The sequence below is a fragment of the Lontra canadensis genome, unplaced genomic scaffold (genome assembly GCF_010015895.1).
Source record: "Lontra canadensis isolate GAN:19392208 unplaced genomic scaffold, GSC_riverotter_1.0 scaffold30, whole genome shotgun sequence".
Classification (NCBI taxonomy): Eukaryota; Metazoa; Chordata; class Mammalia; order Carnivora; family Mustelidae; genus Lontra; species Lontra canadensis.
In genome coordinates this window covers 18,115,284-18,136,314 of record NW_022631024.1, presented here as the reverse complement: position 1 = coordinate 18,136,314, position 21,031 = coordinate 18,115,284, and the positions used below count along the sequence as shown (strand labels likewise).

General features: G+C 64.4%; 1 protein-coding gene across 2 annotated transcripts; it reads right to left on the bottom strand.

Annotated features, from left to right (window-relative positions):
• Positions 1–643: 643 nt before the first annotated feature.
• SNAPC4 (small nuclear RNA activating complex polypeptide 4) lies at positions 644–20,066 on the bottom strand. 2 transcript variants are annotated; one of them, XM_032866204.1, is made up of 24 exons: positions 19,913–20,066; positions 19,147–19,193; positions 18,068–18,235; positions 17,794–17,919; positions 17,191–17,269; positions 16,750–16,831; positions 15,650–15,754; positions 15,491–15,563; positions 14,998–15,162; positions 12,096–12,243; positions 11,811–11,917; positions 11,620–11,714; positions 9,943–10,037; positions 8,941–9,020; positions 8,147–8,626; positions 7,185–7,268; positions 6,809–7,049; positions 6,322–6,392; positions 5,749–5,859; positions 5,057–5,081; positions 4,225–4,512; positions 2,846–4,194; positions 1,757–1,880; positions 644–851 (listed from the first exon to the last, which is right to left on the bottom strand). In XM_032866204.1, the coding sequence occupies exons 1-23, from the start codon at positions 20,040–20,042 to the stop codon at positions 1,764–1,766; spliced, it is 4,266 nt and encodes a 1,421-aa protein (XP_032722095.1). In that variant the 5' UTR covers positions 20,043–20,066; the 3' UTR covers positions 644–851; positions 1,757–1,763. The 2 variants fall into 2 exon arrangements, with proteins under 2 accessions (XP_032722095.1, XP_032722094.1); XM_032866203.1 differs by having other exon boundaries at positions 645–851; positions 2,846–4,512; positions 19,913–20,057.
• Positions 20,067–21,031: the final 965 nt, after the last annotated feature.

Sequence of the window (21,031 nt, the reverse complement as noted above, 5' to 3'; positions counted from 1 at the left end):
AACCTCTAAATAACCACACGGCCAAAGTCGCCCGCAGGAAAAGCAGCCGCGAGCCGAAACAGTGCCGGGTGCAAGCTGGAAAGCGAAAGCGCGTTCTCAAGGCTGCGTGGTAGGGGGGGCACCCCCGCAGGTGGAGGACGGGGCGCCCGGGGGAGGGTCGCGCGGGGAACGCAGGAACAAAGGCTCTAGAACCAAGCGCCCTGAAAGGCTGTACACAGAGACCAGAGCTGAGCATCCCTCAGAGCCATGGCCGGGCTGGGGCTTGGGCTCCTGCCAAGCAGCAGCCGCAAGGGAGGAAGGCGGGCTGGCCTGGGGCTGCTGCCAGCTCTGTGGGCAGCCAGGCTGTCGCTGCTTCCAGGCACCCACCTCGGTGGGCAGCGTGGTCCAGAAGGCAGCGCGGTGGGTCCATTCCAGTCCCCGTGGCCACACCAAGACCAGCGGCCACCTGGGAGCTCACGGCAAGTCCCTTGGTCCAAGGCACAAGAGCGTCTCGTGGAAAGGGCCCCCCATACCCAACACTGAGGCCTGGGGTTCAAGGGGCTCCTCAGACTCAGGGCCCAGCCAGCCAGCTCTGGGCATGGCCGGAGGAGGCCCCAACCCTCTGCACATGCCCAGTCTCTCAGGACATCACAAGAGCCTGGGGCTTGCCTTTTAATAAAAAGAATTAGCTATTCCTTTATTCCTTCAAACATCCCAATTTGTGCCCGAGGGCCAGCCAACCCCTGTGGTCGCACAGTCCCTGCTGGCGGAGCCTCCCCAGCCTTCAGCTGCTTTGTCTGTTTCTCCAGAAGCATTGGTGCGGGGCTCTCTGGGTGGGTGGGCTCACCAGGGTCCAGCACAGCTCCTGCCTCCTGGAACACAGAGATGTCCGGATGGTGGGGACCCCCAGACCCCACAGACGGCACCGTAGGGCAAGAAGCACAGGCGGGCACCATGCCCCAGGGGGGCACAGAACCAGGCTGGCTGCCCACCTGCGTTCCATGCAGGGACCTTGCTGTGGGTGGGCCTGGGAGCCTCGGTGGACTTCTCATGGGACATCCCCCACTGCCAGCATCCCCTCTGTGGACCCATATGCCCTAGTCCCAGACCTAGGACCTCTCCAGGCACAGCCCCCACCGTGCTCAGAGGAGGCGACTCCTACCTCTGGGAACCTGCGGACCTGGACGTCCTTCCCTCTGTGGGATCTCCACCCCACGAACTCAGCTAATCTGTGCTGAGTGCCTACTTGGTGCCTGCCATCCGCACACTGAGGCCCCAGCAGCACCAACCACCTTACTGCCTGCATGGGTGCACATTCATGCCACTGCTGACACTTATAAACCACGTCAAGTGTAGAGAGGACAGTGCCATCAACACAGATGGGTGCTGGGACTGTGGCGCTGCCTCAAAAAAGCCATGGATAGCATCTCTGAGCAGCTGACCACTGACCAGAAGAGACGTGATTAGAATAAGGGAAGAGCCTTACAGAGAGAGAAGAAAGATAAACAGCACAGCAGTGCAAAAGCCCTGAGGCACATGCATGCTAGCAAGCAGGAAGCACCACAGCCGGAGGCGTGGAACCCAGTGGCAAAGGGGGGTTAGAGGGGCAGCGGGGCAGCTGGGGCAGAGGGAAGACCCCAGAGGCCTATATATACCCACACCCAACCTAACACCATCACACTTGATAGGAGCTCCAAAGGGCCAGCCTACTCTGCATCTAGACAGCTATTGGCTCCCACACACCCAGAGCATGGCCACAGGGAAGGCCCGCGCTTACCCTGTGCTCACACCAGCCGCCTCCTCTTCCGGGCGTGCCAGGCGTGCCGAGTTCTCAGCACATCAAGGTTGTCAAAACTGTCTAGGCAGGAAGAGTCAGAGCCCTGCCCAGGGTCTGGGGCTCCCTGTAACAGAACCCAGGCACAGAAGGACAAGAGTGACTCCCCAGCAGAACACGCCAGGGAGGAAGCTGTGTCTTGACGCCACAGCACGAGGGACACACAGCTCCCCAGACCTGTCCCTGTAGAGACACGGTGGCTCTTGGATGAACGGAGGCCACAGAGGTGTAGACATGCCCCCCTCCCCGGGCATCCCCACCTGGGGACTCCAATTCCCTTGGTGACGCCAGAGCCAGCGTCCCATGTCCTGGTTCTCCCAGCCAGGCCAGCAGGGCAGCGCCGAGGCACACAGGTGGCTGCCAGTGGAGAGCCTGCAGGCAGGACAAGGGACAGGAAGCTACCCTTCCCACAGCCCCAGCCCAAACCCCCCTCTGCTGTCCTGACGGCACAAAGGTTGAGTCCTAGCTGGGGACGGGCCACTAGCGGCAGGAGACCCCACAGCCTCCCTGACGTGACACACAGTGAGAGGATGTAGCTCCCCTGCTGGCCCCAGGAACAGGGCCAGAGGACACCTTGCCAGGAGCCCCAGGGCCCCAGCTTCCCGTGTTTATCAGGCTTTTTGCCAGGAATTAAGGAAAGCAGTTTGCCTCCATGGCTCAGAAAGCTCTTCTGGAGTACAGGGTGCCAGAGCTGGCAGCTGGAAGGATCTCGGTGTTCCCAGACACGCAGAGCCACCTCTGCAGAGCTGGTGCCCCAGTGGAGGGTCTGCGTGCACATGGGGTGCCGGGGCCCAAAATAACCTGCTCCCTGGGGCAAGGCTACGTGGTGGGGGCCCCAAGAGGGGCCGAGGGGCTAGAGAGCTTCCTTCCTCTGTTTTCCACGCTGGCCTCAGGACCTCGTCTGCAGACTGTGCAGACCTGGAGTCGGCTTCCTCCTCCTCAGCAACCCACAGGCCAGGACTCCCCTGACTGGGTGTGGGCATTGCCGCTGGTGGCTGGGGGGGGGGGCGCTCTGTGCCCATGGTCACCTACCTGAGGGGGGAGAGAGGCCGCCGGCCCCGCCTGGGGAGCGCCTGCGGAGCAGCCATCTGTGAGCTCCAGCTCCCCCAGGTCACCCTCGCTCTCGGGCTCAGCCCTTGTGGCCACGGACAGGGTGGTGGGGACGCCGTGTGGAGACAGGGTGGCCAGGAGTGCGGGGAGGGTGAAGGTGGCCAGGAAGCGGGCCTTCAGCAGCAGGTAGGCCGGGCTGTCCCGGAGCTGCCGGTGCACCTGTCCCAGTGAGGCCTGCAGGGCTCCAGCTGCCCCGCTGGACGTGAGGGAGGCGGCTCTCCGCTCCAAGGCCTTCTTGTGGAGCAGGAGTCCAGACAAGGCCCGGAGGCTGTACAAGGCGGGGGGCTGGTAGGGCAGCCTGGTCCCTAGTGGGGGCACACGCACCCCCTGCTGTCCCCTCAGCCACTCCCGCACAGCTGCCTCGCTCTCCTGGGACAGGAGGTCCAGGTCCAGGGTACCCCTCTCAGCCCCAGGCCGGGGTGGGGGTAGCCTTTCCAGGCCCAGAGGCCCTGTGAGTCCCCCTGGCCCTGGGGACCCCGGTGTCCCTCCTAGGCCACTCCCAGGGCCAGTGCCCGCTTGCAGAGGTGGCCGGCTGCATGAGGGGGGTCTTGCTTCAGGGCGATCAGCTATAATGGTCGTCTGAGAGGGTATCCTGGGCATGGCTATTTCCCTCGCCACTTGGGCCTCTCCAGGGAAGGAAGATCCCCCATGGGCACGGGACCCGTCACCGCCCACTTCAACAGAACTTTGGGATTGGCAGAACCTCGGAAGGGTCGAGAGGTCTGTCCTAGAGGGAGGATCTGAGCCTGTGTCCACGTTGGCTGGGGGCTGCCAAGGGTGGCTCAGCCCAGGGGGCCTGGGGCCCTGGCCTGCCTGCATCCCAGGCAGGGTGGGCAGCAGAGGCACTGACAGTCCTTTGGGATTAGAGGTCCCTGCTGGCCCAGGAAGGCCCACCACGGCTGGCACTGGGAGCAGTCCCTGGGCTGTGAGCACCCAGGTGACAGGCAGAGGGGTGCTGGCTGCCACATGTGGCCCGCCCTTGTGCGTGGCCAGAGCTGGCGTCAGGCCGAGGGGCTGGACAGGCAGCTGAACGGGGCTGGGGCTGGCAGGGAGGAAGAGTGGCACCTCCGGCAGGCCCTGCTTCCGGGATGCAGCGGGCGCCTGAGACTGTCCCAGGCCGCCCTGATGGCCGCTCACGAGGACCTGGCTGGGAACCGGAGCTCCGCAGGCCACAGGAGCAGCCTCTGTGGAGGCCAGGCTGCGGGCCCCGACGGGCAGGGCGGAGGGCTGCTTGTCCTCAGCTGACGTGCTTAGTCCCTCGGCTGCAGGGTCTGCGGCAGCCGGGCCCGAGGCTGCGGGGTTAGGGGTCGCCTCTGGGAGACAGGGCTGGAGCACCAGTGGCGAGGAGAGCAGCAGCTGTGGCGGGAGAGCCACAGTGCGTACGGTGGCCTTCCTGGCCCGGGCCTCTCGAAGCCGCTTCTCCCGCAGCAGCTCGGAGACAGTCTTGGGCTTGGGGCGGGGGCCACACAGAGCCGGCAGGGGCGCCTGCGGACTGGACTCGGCACGGCAGGGCCGCAACCCCCTGCTCCCTTTTTGGCTGGTGCTTTGCCTTGCAGCTTCCTGCGCTGGCAGGTTCCGGAGGCCGCGGCCTGCAGGGGACACAGGACACGTGCAGGTGAGCTCCATGTGAGTGGACCGTGGACAGGCCTCCCAGATGTCCCAGCGGAGGGCCCGCAGGGAGGGGGGGGCAGCTGCTGGGGGCCCAAAGCAGGAGCCTTGGATTCTCATCCGCCTGTTCCCAGACCTCCTGGAGCTCCTGCCGTGGCCAAGGCAGCAGGGCCCGCCGGGCACCGGCCAGCTCAGACCGCACACGGGTGGGGGCCTTCAGTAGCTCCAACAAGACTGCTGGGCACCACCACCCGCCTCGTGGGGTCTCCCCAGGCCCCAGACTCTTGCACGATGCTGCTGGCATGCGGAGGCTGGCGGCGGCCCGGACACCCAGGGCTGGCGTATGTGCAAGGAAGGAGCCTGGGCAGCTGCCTCGCCGGCTCCCGGCAGGCGTGCTACTGTCCCTGCCGTGGGACTCGGACGAGACCTGTCACCGAGGCCATGGCTGTGCTGCTCAGAGCCCGAGACACAACGCCCCTTCCCACTAGGTTAGGTGCTGAAGACGAGAGTGGCGACAGACAGTACCTGCGGCGTCCTGCGACGGCGACATCTGAAACACAAGAGCCGGCGCTTCAGGAAGTCCCAGGCCCAGGCCCACTTCTCCACCCGCAGCAAGACCCTCCTCCTGCCCTCACCTGCAGTGGGAGTGAGGCCCCAGGCACCAAGGCGGGCCTCCCTCCCTCCCCACATCCTCTTACAGGAACCACCGGCTGAGCTCATCGTGGTGGGGTCAGGGCTGTGTGGTCTGAGGGAGAAGCAGGGGCCTGGCTCTCCAGGCAGAACTTGGGGGCTCCGGGGCCTGGATGGGGCTCCAAAGGGCCAACCCGGTCATTCTGTCATTCCCTTCAGTTGTGACTGGACCCAGGTACATGGCCTCTCGCTGACAGACCGCATGCCCGGCGTCCCAACCCAGCAGGGCCGAAGCCCAGAGCAGTGCCCAAGGGCTTGGAGGCCTCCACGCAGGGACGACGCGGTACCAGCGGGGCTCTGCCCCTGTGGACATGTCGTGAAGTCCTCAGGACTCCAGGCAGACAGGGAGACCCCTCCCAGGAGGGCTGGCACGAGGGGACCAAGAGCCAGCAGGGCTACTCTCAGGGACTGGCCCAGCCTCTAGGGAAGCTGAGAACACATCCCGTCTCTTACTTCCTGGTGCTGGGAAAGGAAGGGGTGACGCAAGCCAGGTGAGCCTGTGTCCGGTGCTCACCCCTGCTCCTCACCTGCAGCAGCCTAGGCGCTGGGTCCCGAGTGCCAGTCTGGAGCAGGGCCGGAGTCTGGGCCTTCCTCTCCCGAACGACCTCCATGCAGCCAGCAGTATCGATCTGGAGCAACTGAGGGACACGTGTGATGCGCGCATGGCACGTGCCGGACCAGAGCCCGTCCCCCTTCCCCGTCCAGGACTGAGATGATGAGGGCGTCTGTAATCGAACTTGAGCCTGCTCTGACCACTGCTCGGGCAGGTCCGGAGGCTGGCACAGCCCCTCAAGACTACGACCCCTTCGCTCAGCCCCTGCCTGGCCTCAGGGCCTGGGGGCATCGGAGCAGAGCTCCCACCGGGCTGGGTTTTCGTCCCCCAAGCTTCCATTTACACACTTCCCAGCACCCTGTCGCTTCTCAAGATGGAGTTTAACTGATGGTGGTAGGGAGAGCGCTGCCCCTTCCACAGGGACCAGCCTGCCGAGCGTCACAGGCCACTGAAAGCCCCTTTCAAGGCTCTGAACCTCAGAGAGTTAGACCTCCAGAAGTGGGCCCACCTTCACCCGAGGAAGGCTGTGCCCTACGGGACTCCTCACCTGGATAAAGACGGTGAACGCAGGGGTGCTCGCCAGCCGGGCTTCCTCCAACTGCTTCCTGATGCCATCGGCTGAGGAAACAAGGGCACGCATGTGTGGTCAGCAAGGCCCCTCTTCTCGGGCCCCAAAGAACCCTGCACCCATCTGTCACCATGCTCAGCCGGAAGGAAGGGCAGGAGCCCGGAGAGAAGGCTGGCCCTGAGTGGCCTTCGGAGCCCCCCAACACCGATAACACGACCAGCTCTCCAGAAACCTGCACACAGGCACCGTGCACCCGAGCCCCGAGAAGACCCTAGCTAAGGCCCGAATGCTGGTCACTCCCAGACCATCTCCCCTGGGCTAGTCAGGTTGGAGACAAAACCCAATGAGCCCTCCAAGGGGACCTCCCCATGCACCCCCCTCCCCAGCAGAGCGACCCTCCATCTGCCCTGTGTTTCCCCACTCCCGGGCCCCACAGGAGGCTCTCAGCGGAGCCCAGGGGCAGTACCTCGGGTGTGTACGGTGGCAGGCCTCCGGGAAGAGCACGGCAGGACAACGTCACCCACCCATGGGCTCACAGCCATCAGAAGTTGACGCTCAAGGAGTCTCCTCTGTAGGGCATGTCCCCGCCACCGCCGCCTGCTCCCAACTGTCCTGTGCCACAGCTGCCGTACAGGGGGTCCGGCCACACCGTCACTGTTGCTGGTCCCCAGGGATGAGCTGAGCAGGCACGGCTGCCTCAGTTTCTCCTGAGTAAGGAAGAGAGGCACCTGGGCTTCCCAGCTAGGCTTGGCTCCCGGACTGCCTATGCCACACCCCCTTCTCCCTGGACTGGGGCGGGGCCCTGGGCCGCCAGGACAGTGGTGGTGGGGAACAGCTCCTACCAGCGTCTGGCGCCGGCGGGCTGTGCTGGTCCTGAGCACCTGCAGCACAGTCTCCAGTGGCACCTTCAGCAGACGACTCCCGCTCTGATGGACAGATGGAGTGAGGCTGGGCCCGTGGGGAGCACAGGGCTGCAGGGCAGCATGCACACACCCGCACCCAGATCCCAGCGTGGAGTGGTGGGAAGTGTCCTGAAGCAAGGTGGCCTCGGCGGGTCCCAAAGGCCTGGCCCCCACATGCCTGCTGGGCTCGGCTGCAGCCAGCACCGGCGGAGGCCCCTGCTCCTCCAGCTGGCGCCCCTTGCCGATGGCACCATGGGAGCCTGATGGTCACAGACATGGCAGAGAAGCCACGCAGAGCGGGGACTGGTGCAGACACTCTGTCCAGACGCCTGGACAGCCTGCCGTCCCCTCAGGAGTCACCGAGGGGAGTCTCCGACCTCTCCCAGCACACAAAGCCTGCTCACCACACCCCTGCACGCAGCTGGAGCCAGGCAGGTGGCCAGGGCTCCAACACGGCGGACACCGACCGGACAGGCGTACACGGGGCCGGACAAGGTGGGCCCATGCAATTGGACACCGGGACCCTGCACAGGGGAGGTGTCTGGCCTTTTGCAAGCCAGGAGGACACCCCCTGCTTGCTGCCCCCTGCCCTGCCCTGCTGCTGCTCGCGGACAGATGGATCAGAAACGGCTCCAAGTCCATGGGCCCACCAGGCAGTACCCTCAGCAGCTCTCCGGCTCAGCTTGTAAAGCAAACCCCTGGGGAAACAGAGGTGGCTGCTCTGGACATGACTCTCCTGAGACAGCCAGAAGCGAGCACTCTATCAAGCCAGGACAGGTGTCCGCTCTGCTGCACCCAGGAAGGCCACCGATGTGAGGTCAGACCGGCCTGCAGTGCCTTGGCTCCGGCTTCGCGACCCCAGAGCAGCAAGGTGGGACACAGCACCAGGGCCCATGGCCTACCTTGTCTGCTGGCTCCCCTGAGTTTGCGACGGGAGTGTCCGCTGAGTCTGGGCACCCGATGCCTCTCGCGCTGGTGCTCTGGGTCCCGGAGGGCGTGTCTGCCTGGCCCGCCTCCTCGGTGGGGCGACTGGCTCTGCTGCTCTCCCGAGCCTCGCTGGAGCCCCTGGGAGGGCGGGGAGAGGCAGCACGGCGTCCTGGCCAGCCTTGGGCTCCCCCTCCACACGGCTCACTGGTGCTCTGCCTGGCAGGCACCCACAGGTCCATGTCCGGCACGGTGTGCTGAGCCGATGGGAGCTCCTGTCCACCCGCCCGGGCCTCCAGGGCTTCCTCTGGCTCCGAGTCCTCACTGTCCCTGCTGCTGCTGCCGCCGCTGCCTCCGCCCTCGCCACCGCTGTCCCCGCTGCTGCTGTCCCCACTGCTGGAGCTCCACCGCATGCTGCGAAGGGGCCTCCGTCTCCTCCTCCCCCGACTCTGCTTCTTCTGTGGGGAAAGGCTACTTGGAGGCCTCGGCTGCCCAGGGCTCACAGACCAGGGGCAACCGGCAGGCAGGCTAGTCCTTTGGGGAGAGAGCCCAAGCAGGCTGGGACACAGTGCACTGGCAGTACAGGACCCTGGCCCCTGACTGTCTTGAGGGGACAGTAGCTGTCAGGAGAGGCCAGGGCTCTCTGCCCTCGGCTTCCAGGAAGAAGAGACGCCAGGACTGGAAACCAGATGTCCCTCCTCCTCTCCCCGCTCGGCAGTATGTTGGCCCCACAGGTGACAGGGCTTTCGGACAGACTTTGATAGAGACGCACCCTGACCATGATCTTCCACTTGCTCAGACACTGGGAGCCCGTCCGGTGGGGCAGCTCAGACGCTATCCTTGCCCAATGACCTACAAAGCACAACAACGTGGAAGTTGCTTCCCACAGTCTTTGACAAGTTCACAGCCTGAGTGAGAGGCTCTTCTCGCACGCGTGCTGTGTCTGTACAAGGCCTGCGTCGCGTTCCCTGAGAAGGAACGCCCGCGGCGCACGGCTCCCCGCGGGAGAGCAGTTTCCGAACCGCGGCGCACAGCGAGGCCTTTGGAAAGAGTCTAGGGGACACACGACGAGAGGGAAGAATCCATCTGCGCTTATGTGAAGACGGCCCTGCCTGTCTGCCACACCCCGGCGTCTACACCAAACGCTGCAAATTATTCTCTTCCCAACAGTGCAGGCGGGAGAACACCGGTGCCTTGTTTTTAGGGCAGCGGGACGCTGTGCCACAGTCAGGATTCCGTGTGTGCCTGAACCCAGCAACCCCACACCTCGGGTCTGTTCCTAAGGAAATGCTGCAGACAACGAGCAGACTCAGGCCGGCTCTGGAGCTGAAGCGAGAAACCACGGGAAATGCGCACCAGCGGTTGGGCAGCCCAGGCCGTTCTGGGGTCTTCCTCAGGAAGACAGGATGCGCTGTCGACAACAGCGGGAAGGCACGGATCGTGAAGACAGAAGGTTCACGACGGACGACGCAACGCTACGTCGTAAAGCGGGAGACAGCGGAACCCGTGAGCTCACACCGAATGACTCAGCTTTATGAAGCTGCCCCAGAAACGGGCCCAGAGCGGGTCGGGCAGGCGTGCGCAGCCGGGAGCAGCCGTCTCCAGGGGAGGAGTGGAGCCAAGGCGCTCCTGAACCTTCCATCCCAACCACGCATCAGCGCACAAGGGGGAAGAGCCGCTGCCCCAAGCTGGGGAGACGCTGGGGACAGGGAGGGGGCTGGCGTCACCACGAGCGGCGCTCCTGGGGGCTCTGGGCGGCAGGCCCAGGACTCACCGACGCCGTACTTGTCGATCAGCTCAAGCAGCTTCCCCTCCTCGCTTGCGGCCCACCGGCCCTTCTTCAAGCCAGCCTGCAGCCGCCGCACGTACCTGGGAGCAGCAACGACATGGGGGCATTTTGGGCGCCACAATGCCCTCCTGCAGCTGTCCCCGTTCCCACGGCCGTCCCTGTGCCGGCAAGGGCTCTGGGACCCGGCACCAAAAGCTCAGGACTGAACAGAAAATTCAGATGAACTGAATTCCATCAACATTAAAACCTTTTCAGCATGTCTACAGGACGCCATCGGGAAAGCCACGCCGATGTGGCTTTGGATGAGGGACTTGTAGCCGAGCACGTATCCGTGCACACAAAGCCACGACACACGGACAACATGCTTTCGTGACCGGGCGGGACGGCATAAATGGACGTTTCTCCAGAGTAGACATGCAAAGGGCCAGTCCACACACCAACGCTCAACGCCAGGGCCACCAACAGAAGCCACTGAGATGTCACCTGCCACCCTGCGCTGGCTGGAGCTGCCGGGGGTGCTGAGCTCCCGGAGCCTCCCGTGGGGACACCGCTGTGGGAGACCAGGGCAGCCCTGTGTGTCCCGGAAACCCCACTCGCAGGTGCACACCCAGGAGTGACCAGCATGCCCGTCCACACAGATGCTTGTGCACGTGCTCACGTCGCCAAGGTGCGCCCACAGGGGGAGCGTCAGGCCTTTGTCGTCCACGTATCTTTTTGATCCTCTCTACACCCGACGTGGGGCTCGAACCCACGGCCCCGAGATCAGGAGTCGCACGTCCCACTGACCGCGCCAACCAGGAGCCCGCCCTGGGTTTCATCGTTAAGGCCGAGCGGTCCCCTGCCGTCTGTCCAGCGTGAGCGCAACTCTTGTTGCTGCTCTGCCCCCCCACTGACAGACACCCCGTTCCCGCGTGTGGCCGCTGTGAGCTCTGACCATACACGGGCAGGTGCCCAGTTCCAGCGGCCGTGCGGCGGCTCAGCCAGCCCCCCCAGGAAGCTCACGCCGTCCTCCATGGGTGCAGCTCTGCACCCTCGTCTACACCCGCCTCTGGCGCGGTCTTAAAGCGCCCGTCCCAGGGCGCGCAAGGTGCCAGCCCGCTGCTGCTCTGGTGTTTCCGCAGCGACTGAGGCCGCCGAGCCCTGTCTCCTGTGCTCTCCGGAGAAGGCCCAGCTTGAGCCCTCAACTGTTTGCCGTTGGGAAACAGCATTTCCCTGGGGCCGGTCACACGCTCTGAAGGTGCCTGGGGTGATAGCCACACAGCTCACTGATGACAGTGACCCCCGGACCACACCCCTCGCGGGAACATGTCGTATGACACGTGGACTATGTCCTTAGGAACCGTTATAAAAAGCCAGGCTGAGGAAAAGAGGTTGCCCAGGCAGCCTTCCAGAGACCTTGCAGTCAGGGATCTGGAAAACGAACTTGAGCCACAGGCTCAGGGGAACGTCCCCAGGCCACCGTGGCTCGTGCCTGTACAAAAGCCTGGTTCGAAAAAACAGGGATCCTGCCTCCCGACCAGCCACCCTGGGTATGCAGGGCTCTCACGACCACCCCAGCCTCCACCAACAGACCATCCAGGGCCATAGATGGCTCGCCCACCCTCCTGGCCTCCCCGGAAGCGACCCCAGCAAGGCCTCCCTCCCCAGCGAGGTCCAACTCACCGGTCTCGGCACTGGGCATCGCTCCTACCTGGCACCTCTTCCCGGATTTTAAACCAGTCCTGCTGCCCGTACTTGGCAACTGCCTGAAGCAGCTTCTGTAGGATAGGATGGCAAACACGTGAGCCCCCCAGGCCACGTCAGTCCATTTTGGTAGGGACGGCTCCCCTTGGCTTCTTTGGTCGTCCACTTACCGCATCTTCCTCGGGGGCCCAGAACCCCTTCTTCAGACTGGGGTCCAAGCTCTTGGTCCACCGATAGATGAGCTGCATGGAGTCCCTCCCTTCCATGTAGTAGACAACTGGGGACAGAAGGGACCCACGGTGCAGAGGGTGGGTGACCCTGGACGTCCCCCTCCAGCCCCACCAGCCAGTCACGACCGCGCTGCCTCCGCCCAGGCGGGGCCTCGGGTTGGGGGTGGGGGTGGCCCTGCGAGCCGCAGCAGGGGCCTAGGCGGCAGGGCCCGGGCGGGCACTCACTCCTCCGGTAGGGGATGTGGCTGCCGACGCGCATCTCCCGGATGAGCTGGGCGAGCAGGCGGTCCTCCTCGCGCGTCCACTCCTTGCGTTTCAGGGCCTTGTTGTGCTGCTGGTACTGCTGCAGGCACTGGAAGGCGCTGCGGTTGGTCTTCCCGAGGCCCCAGAGCAAAGCAGAGCGGGCGTCACTGGCGCACACCCCCCGCAGAGCAGTGAGCTAGCTGCTCCCATCAGACCCCGCGGGGACAGCGGAGGGCCTGAGGCCAGAAGGCCATGAAGCACCCAGCCTGCGTGCTCACAGACACACAGCGCGTCCTGAAAGCCTGTGACGCTGCATCCACGTGACCCCAAAGTGACACTGGGCTCCTCAGTGGGAACGGCCCGGTCTGCAGCTGGGGGCGGAGCCTCCCACAGAGCACGTGCCTCTGACGCTGCGGGGGCGCGCTGCTGCCCTACGCTGGGCCCCGACCAGCCTCCCTGAAGCCTCCGTCGAGGGCGGCTGAGTGGTGCCTGCATGTCGGGGGGGGCGGACACCGTCCTAGGAGAGCTCCGGGGAGGACTGCAGCCCGGGTCCCATAAGCGCGCCCGCTAGCTTGTGAGCCGCCAGCGTCCACAGCAGACGTGGGGTACAAGCCTGTCCCCTCACTCGTGCCCCGATGGGAAAACCAGTGCCTCGATTTGAACTCTTTTCTCCTAAAGAAAACCCTCGGGGTGCAGAGAACACCTACGGCTGGACGCGTGCAGCCTGCCGGCCCAGGAGGTTTGGGTGTGGGGACGCCTCTTAGGACATGATGCCAAGAGTGCGGTCCCAGGGGCACCTGGGTGGCTCAGTGGGTTAAAGCCTCTGCCTTCGGCTCAGGTCATGATCCCAGGGTCCTGGGATCGAGCCCCGCGTCGGGCTTTCTGCTCAGTGGGAAGCCTGCTTCCTCCTCTCTCTCTCTGCCTGCCTCTCTGCCTACTTGTGATCTGTCTGTCAAATAAATAAAAATCTTTAAAAAAAAGAGTGCAGTCCCAGAAAGACCAGGGCAGCTGGCCGTCGCAAAGACAGAGACCCGCTGGCCGCAGAAGACAAGGTCAGGGCAGCGAGAAGACGAGGCGCGGAGAGAAAAAACTGTGGAAGCCTGTGATTCCAAATGCACACGACGGTCTTTAAAACTCATCAGAAAACAATGAAAAATAAACCAAAAGTCTCCACGGGCATCAGGCCAGCAATGACATGCGGGCGAGAACAAAAGCGTCACGTGTTTGGCAACACAGACGTAGACGCGAATGTGACGCTGCCACGCGCCCGTGAGGATGGTCACGTCTGGAGCCTGGATGCCGCCACACGCCGGGGATGACACGGGGCAGCAAGACCCTCGTTTGTGGCTGGGGGTCATGGCATGGGGCGGCCACTGTGGAGGACAGAACCAGACGTCCTCTCAGCACGCGACAGCTCCCCGGCATTTACCCGGAGCAGCCGAACACTCACGTCCCCGCAAACGCCTGCGCACAGACCACAACAGCAGCTTCCCCGCCACCAGATCCCAAGCATGACCAAGACGCCCTCAGCAGGCGGAGGGACAAAGCGAGGTCCATCCAGAAAACAGTGTGTTATTAGCGCTAAAGCAGCACGAGCGGCCAGGCCGGGAGAGGGCCGGAGGCACCTGCACTCCCAAGAGGACGGGGCTGTCCAGACGGGCCGCACGTGGCAGGACCCCGGCTCCAGGCCATCCCGGGAGAGGCCGGCGGGGCACCCAAGTGTGCGAGGCCGCCCTGTAGACGCATGTCCCCGTGCCCTGCCCACGCCCACACAGGGCACCCTGCCCGCAGGACAGCCCCGCCCGCCACGGTCAGCTTCAGGTGCCGGTGCGGCAGCATAGGCCCATCCCAGGGTTAAACGGAAGCACCCTTCTGGCAGGGACGCCGATGGTGGGGGCGACGGACGTACGGGAAGGCTCTGTGCCTTCCTCTCCGTTTACTGCGAACCAACACGGTTCTCAACCAACACGCTAAATAAAACCCCAGAAACTAAAAAAGACTAAAAATGACTTTAAGCCCGACTTACTGAGGGTACACAGCCTAAGCGTGCGTACGCCAGCTTCCCCAGCGGCTCCGCGTGGGGAGCGTGGCCAGCAGACACGGGGTGGGGGTGGGGGGGGGACCGTGCCTTTCTGATGCCGGCACGGCGCTCTGGCCGAGCGGCTCTATGGACTGAGCTCAGCCGGACAGAGAGGCCATCTGCCACTCTTGGGGTCTACACTGGTCTCTGGCTTCGGTTCAGTTTAGCTCGGTTCGTGGCGATCGTGTGCCTGTCCGCGGCAGCGATCGGCTCAAACACGGGGCTACACTCCTCTGTCTCCCAGGCCACGCGCTGCTGAAACTCAAACCAGGGCACAACCCGAAGGATTCCCGAGACGCATGAGCGCGTACGAGAGAAGCACCTCCCTACGCTAAGGCCCACGGAGGCGGCGAGAGTCACAGCCGTTCTCAGCGCGGCGAGCCTCCAACACCTGCACGGCGAGCCTCCAACACCTGCACGGCGGAGACAGGCCGAGCGAAGCCCTCGGTCCTCACCTTAGACAGCCCAAGAGCCCAGTGAAAACCGGGAAAAGCGTTCCTCTCAAAACCCATCAGAACCAACTCCGGAGCTGGACAGATACGAGGCAGGCTCCAGAAGGAAGCCAGAAACAGGCCTTGGGAAGGTGGGGGAGGTCAGGTGAGCACTCGGAGACGGAGGCTGAGGAACCGTAAGCTTCCAGAGACTCAGCCCAGAGGGCGGAGAGGCTGTCCTCCCCGCCAGCCACACCCTCAAGAGCGGCAGGATGAAGAAATCCGCAAGCTCCCAGCGCTGGGCTGTGGCCCGTGGCAACCCCAAGCCTGCCTAGCCTCCCAGACCTGCACCCGAGCCCCCTCCAGTCCTCACCCCCAGCTCCTTGGCGATCTTCTGCCACTGTAGGTGGCCGTGCTGGGCTGCAAGGGCCTTCAGCTGGTCCACCTCCCGCCCGCTCCACTCCTGCTTGTTGATGCTCGGGTGCTCCCAGTTCTGCCAGAATTTCCGGATCTCCTCTGCACTGCGGCCACCCTCGAACTGCACCGGCAGAGAAACCCAACCTATAGGGGCCGTCGCTCACGGACAGCTGGCGGCTCAGCACCCGGGAAGAAGTGGGATCCCCGTCCAGGTTGCCAGGACTCACACAGCCAGAAGTGGGGGTTCGGCCCCAAGCGTAAAGCCTGAACCTTCCCACTCGTCCGTCTCAGAAAAGGCAGCACACCCTAGTGGGGCGGGCCCAATGTGCGGCAGGTGCGGCCACCGGGGACACAGCCTGACTGTCTGAATCTGACCTTGCCGATCCCAGCCCCTGCCCTCAGCTGCCAGGATGGCCGTGAGCCAGCAGCCCAGTGTTGCCCCGACTTACATTAACATTGGAAATCTTCTCCCAGTCGTGGCTGTCCAGCCTGTTCCCCAGCAAGGCCTCCTCTGGGAGTTGCCTGGTGGAAGGGACAGGCTGCCAGGGTCATGCCAGGCCTTCCGCACCTCTCCCCAGGCCACACCCTCCCTGTAAGACCCAGCTCACCGGATCTCCTGGACTTCCCTCTCTGCCTCCTTGCTCTGCTTCTCCAAGACCTGCCGCTCTGCCTCGCTTGTTACCCTACTCCGTTTCTGATGCAAGTACTCAAGCCTATGGGGCAGGCAGACACACCAGAGTCACCCATGTCACGGCTGCACTCTGGGGGTAGGGGTGGGCGTACTGGGGCCATCGTGGCTTCCCCGAGGACCCCAGCACGTGTGTCCCTGCACAGGATAAAGCCATGTGTCAGGGAGCAGATGCCAAAGCCTGGCTCCAACCCCAAGCAGGAAACCGCCCACGGGCAGCAGCAACGCTCCATCTCCTGGCTGTCACCATGATTGCATCAGACACAGACAGTAATGACTACTGGTCCAGCGTCCCAACTGCCCGCCTGGGGCCCAGTATGCAGGGAGGTGCTCTGCGGGTGGCCTGGCGACAAGCCAAAGCCTACTTAAGCCTGTGGTTGCCCCTTCTGGAGGCCAGGGAGGAAGAAACCAACCCTGAAAACAAATCCTGACCCACACATCAAGCCGTGACACCAGAGGCAGCTCCTGGGACCCCTGGCCCAGCCACAGGTGCATGTGATGTGGTCACACGGTGTCACACCAGCACAACATAAAAAGGCCGTCTCATTGGGACACCTGGGTGGCTCAGTTGGTTAAGCAGCTGCCTTCGACTCAGGTCATGATCCCAGCGTCCTGGGATCGAGTCCCACATCGGGATCCTTGCTCAGTGGGGAGCCTGCTTCTCCCTCTGACTCTGCTGCCACTCTGTCTGCCTGTGCTCGCTCTCGCTCTCGCACTCTCTCTCTGACAAATAGATAAATAAAATCTTAAAGAAAAAAAAAAAAAAAAAAAAGGCCGTCTCGCGAATGATCCGCGTTCAGACCAGAGAAACTGCCCCAGCAGCACGACTGAACGCGGCCACTGGGCCTGCCTGGTTCTCGCACAGCCAACCTGGAGCCCAGGCGCCTCTGTGGGGGAAAGTCCCAGGGATTAGCACCTCTCCTGCTGTGAGTGGAGGGACGCGGCCACGCAGAGCAGCTGTCACAAAGCGTCCAGCCCGGACTGCCCCCACTCACCGGCTGCAGCTATGCTCAGACTTACTTCAGTAGCTTGGGCTGAAGCAGGCGCTGCAGGCGGTCGCTGACCACCGACCTTCGGAGCAAGGCCTTTTCCCAGTTCTTCCCTGACAAGACACGACGATGTCAGCAGCGCCTTCCCCTACCCTGATGCGAGGATGTGCTGGGCACACAACCAGGCCAGGGCCACGGGGCTGGCAGGGAGGCCGGCTGCGGGCAGGGGGCCCTCCGCCCAGTGAGCTGGACGCCTTGGCCCAAGCTCACAGCTGGGCCCCTCGGGCTGGACTTTCAGAAAGAGAGACCAGACAGTGAGCCGTAGGGATGGGGGTCCCCACGTGGCGTGAGCCAGGCCGGGGCTTGCAGGGGCCAGTCCCAGGGGTCAGGGCGCGAAAGAGCCCACAGAACCGCAGGAGGGCGTGTGAGGAGAGGCAGGGCTGTGGCGCTGAGGCCCAGCCCGTGCACGTACATTTAGTCACCAGGAGCTCCTCAAAAGCCTTGATGCCCTGGGCGGCCTTCTCCCGCGTCTCTTCGTTGGCAGGAGGCCCCTGCCCAATAAAGCACTGTCACGTCGCGGCCAGGATCCGGGCACGTTCGCCTTACGGGCTGAGCACGTCGCTCTGGGCCCCACTAGAACTCTGGAGCCTTTCCCTCGGCCTCCTTGAGCAGCTCGGCCACGTGGGAGGCCTGGCACCAGACACCTGGGCCCAGGCCTGCTCCCTGGGGAGTGGCTGGGGGCCGAGAGGCGCGTGGGGCGGGCTCGGCGGCTCCACAGGACCTCGCTACCAGGCCGGCACGACTGGGCCAAGCTGCCCCGCCCATGGTGCCACCTCTTAGGGAAACATCCCTGGGGATGAAGCTGTGAAGCTGAGGTTAGCAGGCGACGCTCCAGGGCCAGAGACCCTTTCACCACCGGCAACCGAAAAGAGTTCAAAGAGACCAGAGCGTATCATCCTGGACAGTCCCAGGAATTCCCAACACCCACAGGAGGTGTGGAGACGAGAGCTCCTTCCCACACAGCCTGCCGCCCACCCCCAACCTCCCTGATGAGAGCAGGGCCCCCGCCACTCACCACTCCGGTCACCCTGTCCTTGAAATAGGGCTTCATGAAGTGCCCTATGTACAGACTCGGGGGCAGGCTCTTGCCATCCTTCGTCTTAGGGCCTTTGGACCCTGCCAGGTCACACAGGATCTCCTCCTGTGGCAGATACAAGGGGCCCTCTGGGGTCAGGAGGCAGCGACTCCCTTTGCGGATGAGGGGACCTGGGCAGTCAGGGAGCAGAGCTCAAAGCCCTGGTTCTGGGGTGCCTGGCCAGGGGGTTTCTTAGGGCCTGGCCCTGTCCTACCTGCTGCTCCCGGTTCTGGGCCAGCAGGAGGCTGACCTCCGCCAGCCTCTCCTGGATGACCTCCTGGTAGACCATGTTCAACTGCAGGCAGGTCTCTGGGTCTTCAGGGAGGGTCTTGTCCTTGGGGTCATCCTCACCGTTGCTGGCCTCACCCCACTGCTCCTCTTCCTGGTTATGGGGGGAAACTGCTGCTGAGGAAGGAGGCACACAGACGCCACCCCCGACCCCCCAGCCCGCGACCCAGGGCAGCACAACGAGAATCTGAGCTCATGCTCTGGTCCCGGGACCAGCAGGAGACCTCCGATGTGGGACCGTGTCCAGCACGTGCCCATTCCATAACTTCAGACAGAGGAGAGAACATCTGGGAATACGTCTCGGGTGGGAATGTATGAGGAGCTTCTCTACCGTCCTCTTTCCACAACAGACGTTTCTACAGCACTCATGTATCAGAACAGGCTCATGTGCCCTTGTCACCACCAGGGGACAACACGTGTGAGGATGGCCAGCAGGACCTTCGGGCGAGGAACTACAGTAAATCTATGCCAAGGGCACTATCCCGCCATTAAAAACTGAAATTAATTCTGCACCTACTGCCTTCATGAGAGAACACGCAACAAACTGTAAAAATTCTCCAAATTAACGTGCGATCCTGAAACAAACAAAAGTAGCACTAAAAACCGGCCTGACTGCGGGACTACATGCCAGGCACCATCCTGGGACTGACTTATGCCGTGACTGCCCCACTGCATGCTGGAAACTAGGGCACAGACAAGCAAGTCACAAGGGCCAGACCCGGGCAGCAAGCACGCCCGAAACCTTCCACGTGTGGTGCCACGCCCACGCACACACACATCAGGAAGCTCGGCAGAGCCAGGAGACGTGAACGCCGAGCCTCAGACGAAGGTCATCCTGGAGCAATTTCAATTTTAGTGACAAATACCTGGGGACACGTCACGGGCAAAAACAAAGACACGGAAAACCTGAAACGTGCTCTGAGCAGCCCCCCTTGGTCTTGGGTACACTGGTAGGGGTGGCGTCTGCCTCGGTGGGCACCACAGCCAGCTCAGGCCAGTAGTTACCGAGCCTGGGGATCCCGCAGCCTCCGAGTCCTCGTCTGGCAGCGAATCTGTGGGAACACAAACACACTGTGCAGCTGATGGTGACGGGAGCCCACAGCCACCCCAGGAACGACCCGCAGGTGCAGCACAGGGTGGCCTCCTGGTGGCCACCGGCAGGGGAAAGGCTGAAAGGCCTCGGGACAGAAGTGCACCTACGTCCCCAGCAGCCAGCGGCTAAGCGCTATTCACCGCCGGGCAAGACGGGCCCCAAACCGAGGGCAGGGTCAGCCAGAGAGGGCAGACGCGCCAGGACCACGCGGGGAGCCCTTGCAGGAGCCAGCCCCGTCCCAGGGGTGCTGCAGTTAGTGGGGGCAGGGGCGGGCTGAGGCCCTGGAGGAGTTGGAAACTGCGGAACAGCCTCAGAGCTGCCCCCGAGGCTGGGGAGAGGCCCGAGGGCCCAGTTTCTCCTAGACCCTGACCCCGCGAGCAGGTTCCCAATCAGAGCTGTGCGAGTCCAGGCCCAGGGAAGCACCGAGGACAGCACGTGGGGGTGGCTCTCAGCTGTCCGGCACGATGGCCGCTGACAAGCTGAGCTCTGCAACCTTCGGACCGCTGAGGAGGACAGCCGGCTGCCCTCACCGGACAGCGCGCTCACTCCCGGCCCTCTGAGGACGAGCGCCAACGGCCACCTCGGGGAGTAAAGGCCGAGGTCAGCGCCGCCGCCGCCGAGCACTGCACTGGCCTGCAGGGGGCCGGAAGGGCGCCAGCCGCGGCCCGGAGAGCTCACCTGCATCGGAATCCAAGCCCAGGCCGGATGCTGAGATGCCCACTCCGACGCCTGAGGAGCTGGGGTCCAGGATCCGCTCGAGCTCTGCAATCTCCTTTGCTATCTTCTCTCTTTCGGCGTCGACATCCATGACCTCGACCTGCCACGGGCACAGTCCCCAAGACTTCAGAGACCCGCCCTTTACACATGCCAGCCGGGGGACAACAAATACCGGCCAGAGCAGGCAGTCGGGCCGGGTGGGGGGCCTGGACCGTGGCTGGACGCCCCCACACCCCACAAGCACCCGCTGCCGGCTCCCTGGGCGCTGAGGCCATGTGGACACGGCCAGCCCGCTCAGAGGCTGTGGCCAGCGGGCGGCAGGGGCGCGGACACCGGCAGGGGCGCGGACACCGGCAGGGCCGCAGAGCCCGTCTTCCCGCGGCCGCACGGGCACCGGGACCGACAGGGCAGGCTCCGGACGCCGGGTCACCACGGCACACGGGCGAGGCCCCGGCCCGCAGCACAGGTACGCCCGACCCCGGGGACACGCGGCAGGGCCCCCGCACCCACAGGGCGCCCGCGGGACCTGCTCCTTGAAGCAGCGCCCGTGCGGGGGGCCGGGCAGGGAGGAGGGTCCCGCGGCTTCAGGAGCGCGGCCCGACCCAGGAGCCGGGAGCCAGGGAGCCCGACGGGCCGTGAGCCCAGCGGCCGCCTCCGCCGCGGGGCGACAGCGGCCCCGGCTCCGCGCTTCCCGCCCCGCCCGGGCCCCTCCCCCGCGACGGCCCCGCCGGCCTCACCGCCGACCCCGGAGGCCTCACCGCCGACCTCGCCCTCCGCCGCGCCGCCGCCCCCCACTCTTCCCGAGACCACGAGACCGGAAGTCCCGCCCCGCGGCCACAGCGCGGGGCACGCCTGGCCGGGGCCGGGAAGTGCTGCCACCGCGCGGCCGCCCTCGGGACTGCGGAGCGCCGGGCCGGGGCGGGGATGGTGGGCGGGGCTGGACCTCCGCCTCTTCCCCTCGCAGTGACATCCGCGTCTGCGGACCCGGCTCGTCTCTGCCTGTGCTAATTCTATCCGGGTCTGTTGTTCGCTCCGGCGAGCAAAGCGGATAAGTGCTCCGCACCGCGGCGGCCAGAGCCG

Coding starts and splice junctions, on each gene's coding strand:
- SNAPC4 (XM_032866203.1), bottom strand. CDS start 20,042: ATGGATGTCGACGCCGAAAGAGAGAAGATAGCAAAGGAGATTGCAGAG. Junction 11,918..12,095: donor CCACATCCCCTACCGGAGGA/GTGAGTGCCCGC, acceptor TTCTGTCCCCAG/TTGTCTACTACATGGAAGGG. Junction 6,393..6,808: donor TGCCACCGTACACACCCGAG/GTACTGCCCCTG, acceptor TTGTTTCCTCAG/CCGATGGCATCAGGAAGCAG.